The 20822-nt window shown below is 29.9% G+C and overlaps 3 protein-coding genes across 3 annotated transcripts; 2 read left to right on the top strand and 1 right to left on the bottom strand.

Moving 5' to 3' along the window:
- Window positions 1-2685: 2685 nt before the first annotated feature.
- LOC145586413 (abscisic stress-ripening protein 2-like) lies at window positions 2686-3889 on the top strand. Its single transcript, XM_081643250.1, has 2 exons — window positions 2686-2942; window positions 3482-3889. The coding sequence occupies exons 1-2, from the start codon at window positions 2787-2789 to the stop codon at window positions 3656-3658; spliced, it is 333 nt and encodes a 110-aa protein (XP_081499376.1). The 5' UTR covers window positions 2686-2786; the 3' UTR covers window positions 3659-3889.
- Window positions 3890-8661: 4772 nt separating this feature from the next.
- On the bottom strand, window positions 8662-11594 carry LOC145586412 (uncharacterized). The gene is made up of 2 exons (XM_081643249.1): window positions 11233-11594; window positions 8662-9188 (listed from the first exon to the last, which is right to left on the bottom strand). The coding sequence occupies exons 1-2, from the start codon at window positions 11377-11379 to the stop codon at window positions 8910-8912; spliced, it is 426 nt and encodes a 141-aa protein (XP_081499375.1). The 5' UTR covers window positions 11380-11594; the 3' UTR covers window positions 8662-8909.
- A 7117-nt stretch (window positions 11595-18711) lies between these two features.
- Window positions 18712-20108, top strand: LOC145586411 (uncharacterized). The gene is made up of 2 exons (XM_081643247.1): window positions 18712-19063; window positions 19746-20108. Exons 1-2 carry the CDS (start codon window positions 18803-18805, stop codon window positions 19926-19928), a joined length of 444 nt encoding a protein of 147 aa, XP_081499373.1. The 5' UTR covers window positions 18712-18802; the 3' UTR covers window positions 19929-20108.
- Window positions 20109-20822: the final 714 nt, after the last annotated feature.

Below are 20822 nucleotides of genomic sequence, written 5' to 3'. Positions count from 1 at the left end.
TCCATAAATAATTAAATATGCAATAATAAAAGGCAAAAGCTATAGAACATCTCGGGGGCGTTGGATAACCAGCTAAAAGTCGAAAGATTAAATTAAAAATTAAATTAACATTAATTACATCGTTTGACGCGTGATTTTGTCATACTTTTCAAAATTAATATCATTTTAAGTAATATTTTAAATGTTTATTCGGAGCGTTCGTTAGTAAGATCCTTTATAAAAACAAGTAAGTGAGAGATACAATCATACAAGTGCCAAAATTCTCTCAACTAACAAAAAATCACAAACAAATGGTTTCAAACAAAAGGTGCCAATTAAACTGACCAAAATTATAACAAGTATTGAATGATATCCTTCATTGATAGCAACTTAATTAGTGATGTTGATGACTTTCATTAGTTGGGCCAAGTGTCCAAGAAACATTATTTCATTTCAACAGCAGATTAGAAAAAGATAACCACTCCACGATTATATCATCTCATCTGGCCCCTTGTACATCCTACGAAACCATACATTACTGCCCCTCAATGTCCACATTATTATCTTATTTGCCCTTATATTCGTCGGTGGATCATGATAGGGGATGTTTTGTCCTTTATGAAACTGATTTTATCTCATTTGATGTGAACTTATTTAAAATATTATGTTATGAGGTTTTGAATTAAGGTGAACAAAAGTGACTGTAGCCTTAAGAAGGATTGATCATAGTTGCTTTTAATTAAAATTGTACTCCCTCTATTTTTTTTTATAAATGTATCACTTTGATTTTTGCACTATTTATATATTATGGTTGACTTAATTTTTTCACCTCCATATAATAAATAAATATTATTATATAACATATCATTGGATTCATCATAATGTCTAGTTTCGTAATATAATTTTGTTATAATTTTTATTAATTAACAATTAAAGATATTGATGATCAAAGTTGCGTCTCGGTAAATGTGTCGGTCAAACTGATGCAAATAAATAAAATAAAAATAAATAAAATAAAAAAAAATCAGAGGAAGACATGACAAAGTGTATGCTAAAAAGTAGAGCTGGCAAAAATTGACATGACACGATAACACGACACGAATTGAACACGAAAAAAACAGATTAGTGTCAAGGGTTTTCAACGCGTTTAATTAAACGGGTCAACACGACACGACACGTTTAATTAAACAGGTTGGGTTAGTGTTGAGATTCTCAACACGAAATCAACACGACATAACCCGCCCAATATAAAAACCCAGTAATTTACGGAATTATTGATAAATTTATTGAACGAGACCAATAATTTTCAATTCAATACGACAATATGACACGAATCGAACACGAAAAAAGCGGGTTAGTGTTGAGGATTTTCGACACGATTAATTAATTGGGTCAACACGACACAACACGATACGTTTATTAAATGGGTCAGGTTAGTGTTGACCTACCCCAACCCGTTTAATTTCCGATACGAACACGAACACGACACGACATGACACGATTGTCAGGTCTACTAAAAAGTCATGGACACGTGTTAATTCATCTCATGTGTGAACTAGTTCAAATTGGAGAAAATTGGTGCACTTGAGCAATAATAACTTATTCATCAAAGCTTTAGGCTCTAATACCTTGTTGAATTTGAGAAAACTTAAGACCCGGAGTTTAATTAGTTGCCATGTCTATTATTTTAGGATGCATTTATTTCGCCTTATATAACCTGAACTTAGTTATTTGTATTTGGTTAAGGGGTATACAAACTTTGTTTGGTTGTAATAATACAATTGTCCGGTTAAAAACTTAAAATAATTGTTAATCTCGATCCTAATCCAATATATTGTCATGTTTTAATTTAACAATTTTTTCCTTGGATTTAATATAGTTATATAACTTATTCATCTGTAACAGTATAGGCACACATATACTCCCACTATTTATTTTTTATTTTTTTTCAAAAAAATTGATTCTTAGCACACAATCGAGTCCGATGACTGTACATATAAGTTCTAAGCTTGTAAGGAAAAATTGATCTGCCATTTTTGTTAACATAAGGAGGTGAACACCCAAAATTGACTAGAATTAAATCACGAAAACATAAAATATTATCTATATATATTACTTTTTTCTTTTTATTTACTTGTAACACATCCTTGTGGCATGTATTTTGGAGTCTTGATTATACAATGAAAACAGACAAATTAATTAATCTAATTTTTACACATGGTACCTAGCTCTTTTCTATTTTTGGGGTTAAAATATTTTGACAAAATCATTCATTTACTTTCATTAATTAATCACCTCCTAATAAAATTGTGTGTCTAAAAGTTGTATTCCAAGTAAATAAATATGGACTGGGATTTTCAACTATTGAATTTTCCTTTATTAACTTTACTAGATTTACCTAAACTTTTTCAATTTTAACCCTTGCTTTTATCAACTTCATTCAACAACAAAATGAATGGGTTAACTTTTTTTGATGTGAAATGTTCACCCGAATCAGATCACATGAAATTTCTTGTAGACCCATTCTTACAAAAATCTAAAATATTGTAACTATTAATTAAACTATATACTTCGTATATACTTGTATATATCAAGACCCACCATTCTAAAAAGGATAACAAAAATGTGAATTTTTATGTCGAAGACGGAACCATCATAGAAAACATTTCATTATATATAGTGGTACCAACTACCAACATAATCTCATATCATAACATCAAGTGTTAAGTATTACATAGAATTAGAAAATCAAAAAACTTGTAGTTTTTTTCACAACATACCAAGTTACAAAATATATATATATAATCATGTCGGAAGAGAAACACCACCACAGCCTCTTTCACCACCACAAGGATGGTGAAGATGACAACAAGCCCGTAGACTATGAGAAAGAAGAAAAGTCACACAAGCACAAAGAACACTTGGGTGAGCTTGGTACCGTCGCGGCCGGTGCTTTTGCTCTTGTAAGCCACCTTACTTTGGTTATCTAATATCAATGACTAGCTATTATATGTTTATGTGTAGTCTTAATTTACTAGGTACGGTGACATAGTCGATCATATAGGAGATTCTAGGTTAAATATTGCGATTTGGAGTTTCATCAATCTCTCACACACAACAAGATTAAATTAGCCATCTTGTGCGTGAGATTAATTAATGATTGGTTAATAAGGCGATTTCTTTTACTCTATTTTTATTTGTTTTGAAAAATTTAAGTTTAAATAAGATCTGATAAAATTTAAGTCTAAGAAAAGTAAGAGCTACTCAACTTTAAATTACAATCAAAATAAAATCAAGTTGAAAACATCTGATAATGAGTGAAAATCATGTAAGTAAGTTGATGCCCTATAATTTAATGATTTCTTCATCAATACTAGTATATTATATAATTTTGATTTATAGTGTCATAATATAACACTTAAAACACTTTTTTTTTTGTACTATGTAACCTAGATTATTAGTCAAGTAATTAATTCTTGTGGAATCGTATTGTTGTATACAGCATGAGAAGCACAAGGCAAAGAAAGATCCAGAGCATGCACACAAGCACAAACTAGAGGAAGAAATCGCAGCTGCCGCGGCTGTAGGGGCCGGTGGCTATGCCTTCCATGAGCATCATGAGAAGAAGGAAGCCAAGGAAGAGAGGAAAGAACATGATGGAAAGCACCACCTCTTCTAAGGCCGTTACTATACCGTATTTCTATACGATGCTTTGCTTGCTTTTCCTACGGCTGGAGAGTTCATGTGTACGTACTTGATTGTGTAATTAATATGTATGGAAATTAAATAAGTGATCATCTACTAGTGTGTGTGTTTTTGTATGTGTATATATATGTAATTAGTTTTATTTGGGATTGCATCATATTGTGACTACTTTTATCAAAAAGAATATATGGTGTTGTTTGCTTAAGGACTGATGTTTTTTTTTTTGGGAATTCTACTATAGTCAGCTTCATTATGACCGTCACTAATTTACCTATTTTTTTTCCTTTTTAGTAAAATCTGGTCAAACCCCTTTTTTACAATAATTTTTTCTATTTTTATTTCTTTTTCAGTTCTTCAGAATTCTTTTTTTTTTCGAAAATATTTTATTAAATTTAGTTTTTGATGAAATACGAAAATAAGATTAAATTACAAAATTCAAAATCAAAGATTGTTCTTTGGTTTTCTTCGTTGTTCTTCAAGCATTTTGAATGTTTTTCGAGTTCCTTCATCTATGGATGAATTTCACCACAAATTATTGATTTGTGTCCCTTAGAGTTAATTGCGCATCGTTGGGTATTCAAAATATGGCCAACCAGATCTAAACAGCAAATTCGAAACTTTAAGATATCCCAATTCCGAGTTCTGGCGAATTTGGGATTGTTGTTAAATTCTTGAATAATTGTTTTTGAATGTAGAATATTCATCAATTGATGACAAATCGCTGATTTTATGCAATTGAATTAAAAAATTTTAAGGACACAGATCATTAATTAGTGGTTAAATTCATCTATAGATGAAGAACATTAAAGAAGCTTGAAGAACAACGAAGAACACTGAAGAACAAATTTTGATTTTTATTTTTTTAAATTTAATCTTATTTTTGGATAATTAAAAGATGATTTTAATAAAGGCCCTGTTCGGTGAAAAGCTTAAAGCTGAAAGCCAGCTGGATCTGATTGTGTTAACTGATTTTGACTAGCTAATTGTATTAATTGATTTGACTAACTTATTTTATTAGCTGATTGTATAAAAGTGTTTGGTAAATAACTGGTTGTTTTAAGTTGATTATGTATGTGAAATGACCAATAAACTAATTATGGGGTAGATAGCTCATAAAGGATTTTAAAGTAAATGAGGGTAAGTGTCATTTCATCATAATAATTGAATAAGCTATTTGAAAAAGCTCCTTTTATAAAAGAGCTTATTTAGTGGAATAAGTTTTCCACCAAACACTTTATGTTGGCTTATTTAATAGTCAATAAGCTAATTTTGCTCAAATAAGCGGGTTACCAAACACAGCCAAAATAATTTCAAAAAATTAAAATAGAAAAATAATTTCCAGAAAATAGAAAAGAAATTAAAGTAGAAAAAAATTTAAAACAAGGTTTGACCAACTATTTAAGGATGGAAAAATTAGCCAATCATATTCAAGTATATAGTGATGGTCATAATAAAGCTGACCATATTAGAATTCTTATTTTTTTTTATACAAAATACACTATATATATGTATTGGTTACTACTTATTATTAGAGTAATAAGGTCTCAAAGTTTCTTTTCTCATGTGATGAATTAATTATTCAGTTTATGCAAAGTATTACTCTGATATTCTATGAGATGATAATCCCTATGTCTCTAAACGTATATTGAATTTTAGCCTTTTTGTGAGACAGTGACCATCAAAATAAGAATTGAGACATTTCATGAGATAATATGGAGAGTACTTGAAAGTGGGTGTAGATATACCCTACTCGGGAGCAGAAATAGATGTACCATATATCAACAGGGATCACTTGTCTAATAATTATTACAACTAAATAATAAGTCACAATATAATTAATGTATAGATTGCTAGCTAGTGGTTGGAGAAGTTAAAGGTCACAACTTCAAGTCTTTGATTGTAATATATTGCACTGTTATTGATAATACTAGCATTTGAAACTCTATCAAGTGTAAAAGTATAGTCTATAACTAGTTCTTTGTCCGAGCAACGCTTGAATATTCACAGAAAAAAATTATATTTATGTATTACTATAAGTTTGTATTTGTTTATAGATTTTGTCCTTAATATTTTATTTATTTAAAGTTGTTATTGTTCTATTATTTAGGTTGTATAATCTCTTTTTTTTTATCAATTATCTTATTATTTATTAAGGAAAAAATAAAAATAAAAAAGTTTTTGGCGGGAAAATTTTTAATGTAGACGCAACACGTGTACTTCTGAGGTAATCCTGATAATTACTTTAGTATATAATATAATATTAATACATACACTAGTACTACGTATTAAAAATTTACTATTTCCATTTTACTCTTAATTAATCAGAGCACGTCATATTGTGAGCCATACATTCATACTATAATCCTATATATAAAGTGAAAGGGGGTTTTGGGTGATAAATTTCACTTTCCCAAAATACCCTTCTAAATTTTTTCTTTTTTTTTTTTAAAAAAACTACAATTCTTAAAAAAAAAATTAAAAAAAAACTATCTAAACAAAAAAACTACCACCTATAAAAAAAACTACCATCTAAAAAAAAAAAAAAACCTTTCCATTGAAAAGTAAAAACAAAGAATCGAGCCTGATATATTCACACACACGAATTTTCGTGTGTAGCTTAGCTTGTTTATATAAAATGGTAGGCGGCCTTATGAATAATAATTAATCTGTTAATTAATAATTTATAATTTGTTGTCTATACTTATAATAAATGGATAATAAAGCATAATAATGTCCTAACAGGTTTTTTCATAGTTACACTCGATCATTGATTTTTAATAAATATCATTATAAATTGTTGTAATATAAGAAGTATTTTTAAGGCTGTATTGAAAGTAAAATAATAAAATCGAAAAGATGATCTTATGACAATGAAAGAGTACAGTGTTTCGTGATGCAAATCACTGACTTGAAAACGAAATACCGGCGCAACAGTGGTGCTCAATTGTATTCGCCGGCACGTTCCTTAAGGTTAACACACCACTTCCACACAAAAGCACTTTTGGGTGGAAGGTTGGAGCCAAGTAACTTATGCCCAATATAGAGTATGTGTCTAAGCTTGTGTTTGAAGGTTATGTTCAAGTGTGTATATTTAGAAAAACAACCATCAATTTATAATGATGGATGGAAGAAGATGGAAGATGATAGAAGAATCTTTTCCATCAATGAGAGTGAGTAAATCAACATAAAAATGAGGATTAAATCATCTTAATCATCTCCTTAAATATGGGGATTACAAGGAATCAACAAGAGAACAAGAGTAGATAATCCAAGAAGAGTCGTTGAAACCCAACGGACAGTCTCGCGCCCGGTTGGGCAAGCACCCAGCCAAAGCCTGGGTTACTCTCGTGCCCGATCTGGCGGAGCTCGCCTGGTCGAGCGAGCACCTAGCCAAAAACTGGGTTGCTCTCGCGCCCGATCGGGCGAACACCACTCAACATTTTCCAGACACCTTCTCGCGCCCGGTCGGGCAATGCTCGCCCAATCGAGCGACCGACCCTGACCCCTTGAATTCCCTTTCTTTATTGCAACATAAATGACATATAGTTTAATCAAGAAAAGAACCAACGATAAACACTTGTCAAATATGGCTTATGAGTTTAAGCAACGGAGGTTTGTCAAACCCTTCATAACCAGGTACACCAACAACTAATTTTATCCATAATACTCTTAAATAAACCTAAATCTAATTATAATTTGTAGAGTTTTAATTTTTATTTTGAAATAGCTACTCTTTTTTCATTATAAAAACAATAAAAAGGGAAATAAGAAAAACATGCAAAAGGGAATTCTATTAGAAAAACTTGCTAGTCTCAGAAAAAAGTGAGACTCAAATTTTACACAAATTGTAATGTGAAACTCAAGTTATGCTACGTAATCATGTTAGGCTACTACACCATAGGCCACTCCTTGAATATTTGTCCAATCTTAATATTCAAATTACTGGGCCAGCCATTCAATTTAATCTTTAGACTTTTTGCATAGCATAAAAATCTTAGATATTTTGCAGCAATTTATAAAGTCTGGAAGATTAATTGAACCTAGACAATTTTATGAAATTCACAACCCACAACTCCACAAGTTATCTTAATATCCTAGTGGCATTGGTCCAAGCCGACCCAAAAAAGACAACACAACACATGGACATGCATGATGAAAGCACAACACATTAATGTAGGTCAAGCTTAAGCCATCTTTATTTGAGAGAAGTACAACAAAGTATGGTATAACTTGACTTGACATAATACGACGAAACACCCTAAAATCTTCAAATAGCTTAGGCACGAAAACCCAATATCGTGGCATATGGAATATGTCAATACAAGGGCTAACTATTTGAAAATTTTGGCATGGCATGACAAGCAGCTTGTATGTTGGGCCGATACGACCCTAGCAAACCCCAAAGCACATGGGCCCACATCCACCTTTAAATATAGAGCTGAAAATCCTGATACATGGAAACTAACAAGCACGGAGTATCTTGTGTGAAGTCCCAAAATTCAAGCAATTTAATGAGGAACAAAATATTTGTATGCACCCTTACATTGCTCAAAAGAATCAAAAATGATGTGTTGCAATTAAAATTATATGTTATGGAAAATATTTTAGTGTAAAGAGAGTTTTATCCTGTCAAAAAAACGGAGTTTTAAAGGAGTAACGGTGTACACACAATTTGATCAAAGCTATTAACGTAGAATTTGCAGATCACAAGATCTTCTAGAACTTTTATTGTGAAAGTATTTAGTTCCATGCAAAAACTTGTTATATAAATGGTGTCTTCATGGATGATCCACTATCCCAGGTTAATTAATAAAATGATCTTCTAATCTTCATACCAATTAAGTTTAGGGCAAATTTTTTATAACATTGATTCTCATTATTGATCGTTATTGCTAAGCTATTTATATAATAGCAACATCGATTGTAATCATATTGGAGTAATACTATAGGAACTTGTTTTTCCTATATTCATTATAACACACAAATCAAAAGCTTAATTGAAATTACATAAAAACTAACGAGCTATCTAACGTATTTAAACATAATTTTAGTTATTTCATTTGTCCATTTTATCAAAGCTTAGCTTAGCTTGATCAAGCTCAAACTCGACTTGACTTGACCCAACTCAGTTGTAATCTCAAACAAATTAAAGAGATCAAACACTAGTCACCCTTACATAACATAAAGGTCTAATATAATTATAGGAAAATAATGGACAAACTAATTTAATGATGGTGGTGGTGACCATGGTGGTGGTGATCATGATGATGACCATGGTGGTGATGGTCATGGTGATGACCATCATGATGACTTCGATGGTGGTGGTAGTCATGATGATGACCATGGTGGTGGGAAGAATGTAGCTCATGTTCGGCTTCATTCTTCTTGTGGTGCTCGTACATAGCGAAACCGGCAGCTCCAACCGCAACCGCGGCTGCAATCTCTTCATTCACTCTGTGTTGGTGAGCATGTTGTGGGTCTTTCTTTTCCTCATGTCTCTCATACTGTATATTACAAATAAAAAATTCGTTATTACTCCGATCCACTTAAAAATCGATACTTTTTCGATATATTTAGTTGTTGCACTTTGAATTTGGCACACTCATAGATTGACATATAGGCATTAAAAAGACACAAATTACATGAGAATCAATCTAGTATATTACTCCGAAGAATAATCCCATAACTATACATAAAACCTAAGCAAATCAACACTAAGGGCATGTTCTCATTGACTGAAATGAGCTGAGCTGAACTGAACTGAACTGAACTTATTAGAGTTGAACTGAACTGAACTTATTAATTACGGATTAATAATCTTTGATTATTTATTATTTATATATGTGTATATACAAATATACATATTAAAATATTTAAGAAAAATATACTATATAATTTAAATATTCATGAAAAATATATTAAAAACATGGAACCCAAAACATTTTAAAAACATATACTATATAATTAAAAAAATAAAATATTAAAATGACAAAAGAACACAAAACACTTTTAAATAATTCTCAAAATGAAAAAATTAAAAAATAAATAAATAAAAAACAAAGAATTGGGTCGGTCTTATTTAAAAACTAACTTGATCCTATCTTTACTCCTAGCTCGTCAAATAATGAAATATGGTATAATAGTCATTAAGTGAAATATGATATAACCGTATAATAGTCATTATTATTATTATTATTATTATTATTATTATTATTATTATTATTGTTATTGTAATATAAGCTTAAAAGTATGAAATTTGGCTTTATATCATTAGCAATATCATTAGACATAAACTGAACTTAACTTATTAGAGTTGAACTGAACTGAAATTAATTTGATGAGAACAGGCCCTAACAACGTCAAATTATACGAGTGTGTATATATAATATTTCAACTAGATTAACCCCGTGCGATGCACGGTTTTAAAATAAGAATTGAATTATAGACTTTTAACACTTATTGAAAGAAAATAACTTCCTAATTTTTCCTAACTAATTTCTAATTAAATATGAATATGCAATTCCCAAAAGTGTATAATTTTCATTTTTAATTAAGAAATTTCAATTAAATTATATTATTAACTAAATAGCATAATATGTGTAGAAAATCCAAAATTTAAAATTTAAAAATTCAAATAGAATATATTTTCAAAGCTATGTTAAATAGGGTACCTTAAAAAGGAAAAAAAATATAACATCAATCTTGCATTTTTGGAGGGAAAAAATTAAATAAAAAAGTGACACGTAGGCAATGATGACATCATCTGTTGTTATTTTAGTTTATATATAGATTAAACTCATATTAGGAATCAAACGTGGATGTATACTTAGCAATTTAGCATATAGGTAAAAAACCTTAATTAGGAAAAAGAAAAAAACTTTTCAAATTAAACCCTAAATTATTCACCCATATATATCATTAGAGCAACTTCAATGGCAAGCCAATTGTCAAATTAGCTTGTCATGCCACATAAGCTTTCAAACTAATTATGTTTGTAGCTAGTTTCATCCCCAATGGCTAGCTATTAGCTTACTATTTAAATTATCAATTTATTATTTTTATCTTTATTACTAATTGACTTTTAACATTTTCTTTTTGGCAAGTTTTTTTCAGGCAAAGCTAATTTGCTTGATTAAGCTAATTACATATTTTTGCTCCAATGGTCAAGCTAGTAGCTAGGGACTATTTAAAATTGCAAGCAAGTCCCTAGCTACAACCATTGGAGTTGCTCTTAGAAATCGATGGAATTAAAATATTTAATTTATTTCGTCTATGATGAATTTGTTGAGTCAATGTATGTACATAAACGTATCAATTCAATTGCTTTAAGAAGATGCCCTTAAATTTAAATACTATAAATCTAAATAATAAAAAATTAATATATACGGAGTATTAATTAGAAAAGATATAAATTAAATCATTCATGTCAACTTTTGTATCAACCAAAATATACAACAATGAATCAATCCAATAATTGGTGAAATTTCAATATATACAATAATGCATCCTCAAGCCCTTAATAATTAAGGAAACAAATAAAAAGCTTACCAAGGCATAAGCAGCAGCAGCAACGGCAGCCGTCTCACCAATACGCTCAAGGGTGTTGTGATGCTTTAGTTGCTTCTCGGCATCGGCGTGCCCGTTCTCATGATGGTGGTGACCGTGGTGGTGACCATGGTGATGGTGGTGATCCATAGTGTATTAGTTGAGTTTTTTTTTTTTTTTTTTTTTTTTTTTTTTTGACAATAGCGTATTAGTTGAGTTTTGATGACTGTATAATTAGGCTAACAGTAAAACAAAAACAAATTTTAAGAGAATTATTATGAGCACAATTTATTGGTTAATGAGCTTATTTTTTAAACGTTTATATAGACAACTTAGTTATTTACCCGTATAACGCTCGGATGTTAAGAGGAAAAAGAATTATATTTATACAATTACATAATTATATAAGCTTGTATTTATTATAGATTTTGTATACATTTAATATTTTATTTATTTAAAGTTGTTTTTGTTCTATTATGTAGGCTTTATAATTTTTTTTTTATAAATTATCTTATTATTTTTTATGGAAAAAAAAATATTTTTGGCGGGAAAATTTTTAATATAGTCGCGATACGTGTATTTCTAGAATAATCCTGGTGATTACTTTGCTATATAGTATTGATTTAAAGTTGTTTTTGTTCTATTATGTAGGCTTTATAATTTTTTTTATTATTTTTTACAGAAAAAAAATGTTTTTGGCGAGAAAATTTTTAATATAGTCGCGATACGTGTATTTCTAGAATAATCCTGATGATTACTTTAGTATATAGTATTGATGATTAGGCTAGAAATACTTATAGGTTAAGAAAAATGTTCGTTGTTTGATATATTTGTTAAGAAATTGCGTTATCCGCGTTAATTGGTAGATATTATCCAAATGCGAATTGATCTCAAGTGTATAATAGACTCCTATATAATAGTATCCAAATTCTTAACTACATTCATTACGATTATGAGTAGTAGATATTTTTCTTAATGTGAATATGTGATAGTCCAATGCCTTGTCCCCACTGCCACATCACTAGAAGTGTTTAAGAGCAATTTCTTGAGAATAAAAATATACTACAAATAAATCATATCATATAATTTCCAATATTTATCGTATCATATATAATTTCCAACAGTTTATCATATCAAATATGTATGGTAAGTTCATGTTGCTAATTGGATCTTGTTAAAATTTCGTGCTGTAAGTATTATAAAATCTAAAGGTGGTCGCGTGCTAGGTTAGGCTTTACTCAGGCCCATTTTAGGCTAAGCCTTTGGGCTAAAAAAGACATGCCCAAGCTTGCTATTTCAATTTTGAGACGGGCTAAAATTTTAATAAAATGGATTATTTTGGACTGTCAACCTTTTTTTTTCGGGGAAAATCAGTTCGACCAGGCCTAAAAAATGGTTCAATATTGGACCGGGCTTGGTTTGATTAGGCCTAATAATAATACTTACATTTTCATTTCTTTTTTAAAGGTAAGAAAAAAGAAAACATTAAGAACCCCACCTCAATAAGGGAATTCCTAATGCATCAGAGGAAATAATAGGGTACAAAGATGAGGAAGTATAAAGAGTAATATCCATGTTATCACTAACAAGATGACCTACATCCGCGATCCAATCTACTACTCTGTTTGCTTTTCTGTAAACATGGTTAATATCTCATTGTTGAAACCTTTGAAGAAGATTGAGGATATAGGATGTCGACGATGATGTGATTGATTTGCCATGGAATGGACCAAACTCCTTTGACTGCGTTGATTACTAGGAAATTATCCCCTTCAATGACTAAATGTTGAATCCCGTATTGAAGAGCAAGAAGGATGCTTTTTGAAAAGATGTAGCTTCTACAACAAAAACAATGGTGTTGCTAAGGTTGAAGGTGCGAGCTACAATAAGGGAACCAATGTTGTCTCTAATGATGACACCTACTGCTACTATGTTGTTTTTGAGTGAACCGTCGAACTTGAGTTTGAAAGAGTTTAAGGGGGGGTGTTTCCCGGGAAACCTGCTGCACGCGGAATGGAATGGATGGGTTGGTGGTGGGTATGGGTTTGGGATCTCTGCATAGGTGATCTGAGCTTAGAGAGGTGTTTCTAAAAACAGAATACTCTTGGGTGTCTTAGGGTAATAAGGTATATCAAGGTGTCCTAAAGTTATTGTCCGAATTCCCCAAACGTCCTTCAGCTCCGCCTAGCAAAGGGATGTCTGAGGGCTCCGCTTGCACATCCGAGAGCTCGACCTACAAAATAGGGAAGGTTAGTTTCCCCGAGGGTGTGACTTGGGAAAGCCCCTCCGATGCTTAAGTCAGCAAGGGTATTCTCTAGAGAGAGAAAGTAGAGAGAGAGTGTGTGTACTTAGAGAGAGAAAGTAGAGAGAGAAGAAGAGAGAATTAGGAAAAAGTTACCATCATTAATGATTAGAGTGCTATTTATAGTTGTACTTTCAGGTGGCAAAAGCTATACTTAATTGGCCAGATTAACGGCAAATTTGTACTTTGCAATGATTAATGATGGGTTGGATCATGAAGGAGTATTTTTGTAAATTCAGGTCGCTGGGCTTAGGACAATGGACTTGGCCCAAACATTAAGCCCCACACGTGATGTGGGAACAAGACGTATATGTGAGAGTGCGACATTGCCACTCGTTGAACACAAATTGCGATCTTTGAAAAGTTCGAGGGATATCTAATGTTTCATTTTGAAAAATAATAGAATTTCGTTCTTTTTATATGTTCCATAATAAAAAAGATAACTTTTTAAGAGTCGAGTTATTCTTTCTAAGGTTGTTTAGGGTGGGTAGCAAGTTGCCAAGCCTCCATGTGTAAGAGACCTGCTCAACCAACTCTTGGTTAAAGGATAAATCCAATTTCTTTAGTTTTTTTGCAACCGAGAAACATTAGTAAGTGTCTCTGCTTAAAAACATAATAACAAGTTCCCTCTAGGTTTTCTCCTTGGGAGGGTTTTTTTGTTCCCTCTAGGGTTTTTCCCTTGGGAGGGTTTTTCTAGCCTCCATTGCTAGATTTTTCTTCTTTTTTTTTGAAGGTTTTCCTTCAATCTTCTCCTTCTCTCTCTTTCTCTTCCATCTCTTTTCTTCTGATCTCAATTGTAAATTTTTGTAGGGGGCTTCCATCGGTATTTTTACAGGTAGTAAGCCCCAAAAAAACTTTCTAATTACTTTCAATAAAAGATCACATCTTTATGATGAAGTTTGATATACTATTAGGTTTAATTTATTTGTTTGTTCGTCTGTCAAAGTTTGAAGATTTAGGGTTTCACAATCTCCAAAAGTGTCTAGAAGGCTATATGAGTTTTTTCACCCAAACAACTATTCATATGTGGATCTCAAGCCGAATTAGTGCTACTCACATATTGTATTGCTTCAGATGAAGATTTTTATAAAGGCGATCGTTGATCAAATCTGCGATGTAACTAGTTCTAAGGTGAATTGTATTTGTATTGAAATTTTAGATTTCCTCGGAATTGTTAGTGCCGTTTGGCTATCTTTCATTAATGAAATCCTTTCTCTTCTTGTCAAAAAAAAAAAAAAAAAAAAGTGTCTCTGCTTTTATTGTTTTTTCTTTGATAATTTCAACCATCTATACAAATCTTCTCATACGGCCATACTTGCTTGTAACTTTGTAGGTGTCTATGAGTCTGTTAACCTTATGTTGAGCAGAGCTTATTGTATTTATTTACAACTCATATCAGCCTCTGTTCTTAAATATTAGTCCTAAACCTTTTCTTCCAAATAAAAATAATAAAAAAAATAAATAAATAATAAAAATAATTGAAATAAATTAAAATAAAAGTGGCCGACCACTTTAAAAAAAATTTGTCCTATATGACTTGTTCTATTCCATGTGCTAAATTGAGATCGGTATGAAGGCTACATTTAAGACCATAAAATTATATTTATCTGTGACAAATATTTCCAAAAAATAAAATATTTGGCCAACTGAAAAATACTTCACTACTCGTATTCATATGTGGAAAGGCTCGGTCAAAAAGGAGATATCATATGACAAGCTGGCAATAGTGTTGGAAATTAGGAATATCTTTATATTTGCATATCGAGAGTATAAATTCATTTAAATATCCGTCAAAAAAATTATAAACAAAAAGAAATATATATATATATCAATGAGAAGTTTCTTAAAATGAGAAGATAAGAAGGATGAAATGTGCATAAATTTTTAACTAAACATGCATATTATTTTTCACTAAATGTGCATAATTGATGTTTGTACTAATTTTTTCGAGTTTTCTAGAAAAAAACGAAATTGTGCACATTATGTTCAAAAAATATATGCACATTAAATTTGATTCAAATTCTTTTATGCACATTTAGTTAAAAAAATATGCATATTTTGTAAAAAAAATTATACACATAAAATCCTTCTAATTCTTCTCATTTTAAAAACCTTCTCATTTGACCCTACATATATCATTATTGTCTTTTGAATTAATAACCTTGTTATTTGGCTATAATTTTATTATTTATACATTGTTCATAACATTGAATATAATTATTTATGCATTGACTAATTAATGACTTAATTGGCATGCCTCATTGTGAAAATTCTAATGTAGTTTTATGACTTTTGATTACTATAATTTTTAAAAAAAATGGACGGCTGAGATTGTTTGTTTTTTTAATTTATCTTTAATTAGTAATTTGAATCAAAAATAATTTTTTTAATTATACATATACATATATATATATATATTACGCCTAGAATTTCAAAAATATTAAAAAATAATTTGTGGAAGATAAAAATATATTTAAAATAATAAAAAAACTATTTTAATTAAAATTACAAATTAAAAAAAAAAAAGCCAAATAATTTTAACTGTCCATTTTAAAAAATTGTGGTTGTCAAAATTCATAAGACTACATTATAATCATCTTGCCACATCGTATAAGAATTTGTTTCACAATTTAGACTATTGAATAGATTACAAGTGTCCATATATATATGATCGACTTAGAATGGGATTGAAATGGTGTTTTATAACCCTCTATAATTTTTGTTTTAAAATCCCTTTACAAATTGCATTTATACAAACACAATTATTGTTATAGGATTATAATCTAGATTTGAATACCCCTTCGTTTATAGAGGATCAACATTTGAAATTTTTATACTTTTTATTTGTTACTCATACTAAACAATTGAAGTTTTAAAATGTATTTCTTAAAATTAAGATTGTAGGACAATTATGACCTCATGTGCAAGAGATAGAAAACTGAATATAATAAACAAATATAATGTGAGTGGGGTCTATTAATCAAAATAATAGAAGTAGTCTCAAGTGTATGGTGGGTCATTTGAGGCTAAAACTGTACATAAATTCGTCCTTAAATGAATATGAAAAACAAAATAGTAAGGATTATAAGCTAAAACCGAAAGAGTGAGCAATTATTATGGATTGTAGAACCAAAAAAAAAAAAAAAAAGACAAATTACTTGTTTGTATACTAATGAGCTTTATTTAGCTCATGAATTATGATCACTAACTATTAGTCTTAACAAAAGCACTACCATTATGATGCTTTTAGTTGGTGAAAATCTTATCATGATTAGTGAGCTACTTTCTCTTCTCACTAATTAATCCTTTATGTTTCTTTTAGTCTTATTCTTACTTGAAGACAAAACTATACATTAGAGGTTTAATCATCAACTTGAACTATACATTAGGGGTTTTATTTTAGAACAATAATTCAAAGAAAAATTAATATATTTATATTGTCTTTTGATAAAATAAAGATACAGATATTTCTACTATTATGAGGACAAAATATTTTGACATTCTAAATTTTATATATATATATTGACAAATATTTTGACAAAAAATAAAATAAAATTGGACCATTTCTCAATTTGTGTGTGTCATCCTAAAATGAATACATCAAACACTTATTAAAGTATTATGATGCTAATTGCTAAACAAAGATGGTTTATTTATGATGAAACATTCCAACACCTTTATTATTATTCCTTTACTATTTTTTTCTTTTGATTCCCTCCTTTTTCTCTTATCCTTATAATTACTGTCTCCATTTCTATTTTCTTAATTTAGCTTTCGTTTTCTCTCTTTATATACCCCCTACAAAATGTACCTTGAATCAACACAAACAACACTTTGAACTAAACCAATAAAAAGCCGAGTTCTTTTCATCCAAGTAAAGGCTAATTTCGTAAGTTCCTATATATATATATATATATATACTCCTTTTTTTTTTTTTTTTTTTCTTTTGGCCTTTGACTACTACCCCATATATATATATAATTTTATGCTACATTTTATATATGCGATTTTTTTAAAAAAATATTATTTCAAAATTTATTTGTATTCGTTAATTTGCCTTAGAAAATGCTTAGGACGCCAAATGTTCCACTTTCGTGATCTAGCTTTTGGATTATGCTTTTAATATTATCTAAGACTTAGTTTTTTATTATACAAAAGTGATAGAAAATATACACAAAATATTATTCTTTATATAATCATATGTTTAGGATATACTAGTTGTATTTTATTAGATGATATCTTTATGATACCTATCTGTCTTTTCAAATATCTTTAGACAATATTCAGTGTAAATTCTTAATCAAGAAGAAAAATCCTTTTGATTTTATTAGATCAAAATCCCTTTTTATTTATTATTAGATAAAAATCCCTTGCTTTTGATTTATTACCTTGCAAATTTGATTTATTAGATAAAAATCCCTTTTGATTTGTTATATAAAATTTCCTTATTAGATAAAAATCCCTTTTGATTTATTTATTTTGATTAATTAGATAAAAATCACTTTTGATTTGTTGGATAAAATTCCCTTATTAAATAATAATCTCTTTTGATTTGTTTGATAAAGTTCCCTTATTAGATAAAAAAAATCCCTTTTGATTTATTAGATGAAGTAAAATCTCCCTTTAATTATTTGTAATAACAATAAATCCATTGAAAAAAAAACTGTTACTCCCTCCGTTTCATAATGTTAGTCCCATTTACGTATATTGATGCAAATTTTTTATTGCAAATATCTTTAATCTCACACAAGAAAAAATTATAAAAATTAGATATTAATAAAGTACTCATCGAGATAAATAAAACTATATGTCATATGACTATATTTGTTATTATATATAGAGAGAAATTTAGAAGATTCCCTCTAATTTTTAAGAGTTAAAAGATTCTAAATGAGACTAATATGACTAACATTATGAAACGGAGGGAGTAAAAAAATAGAAATAATTCTATTAGAGGGGGAAAAAAAAAATCAAAGAGATATTCTTCACAGTCACAAAAATTATGTGGGGAAACAAACCGTGTCGGACAGTGATCATTAGGCGAAATGAACGCAATTACATACCTACTTTTTTTTTTTTTTATTTTATTATTTTTTTAAAAAATATCTAATTATCCTATTAGATGTACTTCATCCATTATTCCATTATAAATAGAACCTTCTCTAAGACTAACTAAATCATCCATTTCACAAATCACATACATTAATCCTAGTTTTTCTAAATTATTATAATATCTAAATTCTCTCTAATTTTTCCTAAGGAAAAACTAGTATGTCTGGAGAAGGAGAACACCACCACCACCACCTCTTCCACCACAAGAAGAATGATGATGAGAACACTCCTGTGGAAGCTGTTGTCTTGACTGACTCCACCACCTATCCCGACACCGCTTACGGCAGTGGATACACCGAGACCACTACCACCGCGGTTGTCGGGTCCGACGATAAGGACTATGAGAAGGAAGTGAAGCACCACAAGCATAAGGAGCATATGGGTGAGCTTGGTGCTGTTGCTGCTGGTGCCTTTGCTCTGGTACGTACTTCTTTTAATTTCTTTTCTACGTAATTTTTTTGGACGTGGTGTTTTACGTAATTATCCCTTTAATAATTGAAGTATTCACGTCATTCCATCTTAATAAGGGTATAATAATAAAATTATCACGCATTATTATTATTATTATTATTATTATTATTATTATTATTATTATCATCATCTTCATCTGATGGAGGACGTACTAGTGATAAATTTATTCGGACATTTTAAAATTAATGTACTTGACTATTACTGTATTATTGAACAGAAGTTGGAAGGATCAATGACTACTCGTATTTATTTTTGAAAAAATAATCTCGATCTATAGATCAGGATGCACTGATATAAATTCGTACACTCTTACATCTATTAAAAAGTGTTATAAACTATTTTATAGGTGGCATAGAATTTGATACCGTAATGTGACAATTATTATAGGATTAATCTATCCATTTAAATATAAATTCAATTTTGCCTCACAATTAATAAATAATTGTATAATTTTCTTCCTAGTTAAATCATTGACTTTTTGTAGTGAAAAACTTATTATTGATTGTGTGTCATATAAGGTGGTTCGAAACCATAACACACCTATAAAAATGTCTATAAAGTACCAAAAATGAGTTATGTTTCTATTTTGAAATTTTAGAATATAATGATAATATTTGTGTGACAATTGTAGCATGAGAAGCATAAGGCGAAGAAAGACCCAGAGCATGCTCACAAGCACAAGATTGAGGAGGAAATCGCGGCAGCTGCTGCAGTCGGGGCTGGTGGCTATGCATTCCATGAGCACCATGAGAAGAAGGAAGCCAAGGATGAGCAGAAAGAGCATGAAGGAAAGCACCACCACCACCTCTTTTAAGTCAATTGCTTTAATTAATGAACATTTTATTAAATTTGTTCATTATTAATCATTATATGCTCTACTATGTCTTTGTGATTTAGCTCTATGATGGCTTTGTAATTGAGAAAATTATATCCGGTTTCCCTTTCTCATGTAATATAATCGTTTATAATAAAATTTACTAAAAATTTTCATAAATTTGATCTTGCTTATACTATTTTTTTTTTTTTTTTTTTTTTTTTTTTTTTTTTTTTTTTTTTTGGGGACATCAATTTGATTATACTCATTTATGATAAATTCTACTTATACATCTCTTCCTTGTTGTTTGGTTACACTTTCATCCTTTACATATTGTTGGTCATATTCTCTTGCTATGAAATGAGGATAGTGAGAAATAGCGTGTGGGATAAAGATAAAATAATAGTTAACTTTTGTTCGATAAAGATAGATGAGGAATAAAAGTGGGATAAAAGACTAATTTAATAAATGATTAATTTTACCAATTAATTACTTCTTTGTGACACTATTAATAATCTCTGATACATTGATCTAGTAGCAAAAATTAAGAGCTTGTGTATTTGTGTGGAATATAGGTCCCGCCAATTAAGTGAGAAGGACAATTATAATTGGTCAAAAAGGCAAAGTGAACAAAGCAAGCAATAATTTAATAATTCAACGCCATAAACAACTGGCGTGATCATTCAGAAGTTCTAGCTTTACTGTAAAAAATAAATAAAATAATAATAACAAATAAAATAAAGAGTTCATAATAATTATAAAGTGTAAATCGATATTGTGCGGTTGTTTACACTTACTCTATTATTTTCTATTAAAAAGGGGTTTGTGTGAGACTGGAGTCACGTGAGACCAGGCTCTTAATTAAAAGGGCACGGGCCTGAGATACCTGACCAA

The sequence above is a fragment of the Chenopodium album genome, chromosome 16 (genome assembly GCF_948465745.1).
Source record: "Chenopodium album chromosome 16, dcCheAlbu1.1, whole genome shotgun sequence".
Lineage (NCBI taxonomy): Eukaryota > Viridiplantae > Streptophyta > Magnoliopsida > Caryophyllales > Amaranthaceae > Chenopodium > Chenopodium album.
The sequence above is the reverse complement of the archived record's forward strand: the minus strand, read 5'-3'. Positions and strand labels throughout refer to the sequence as shown.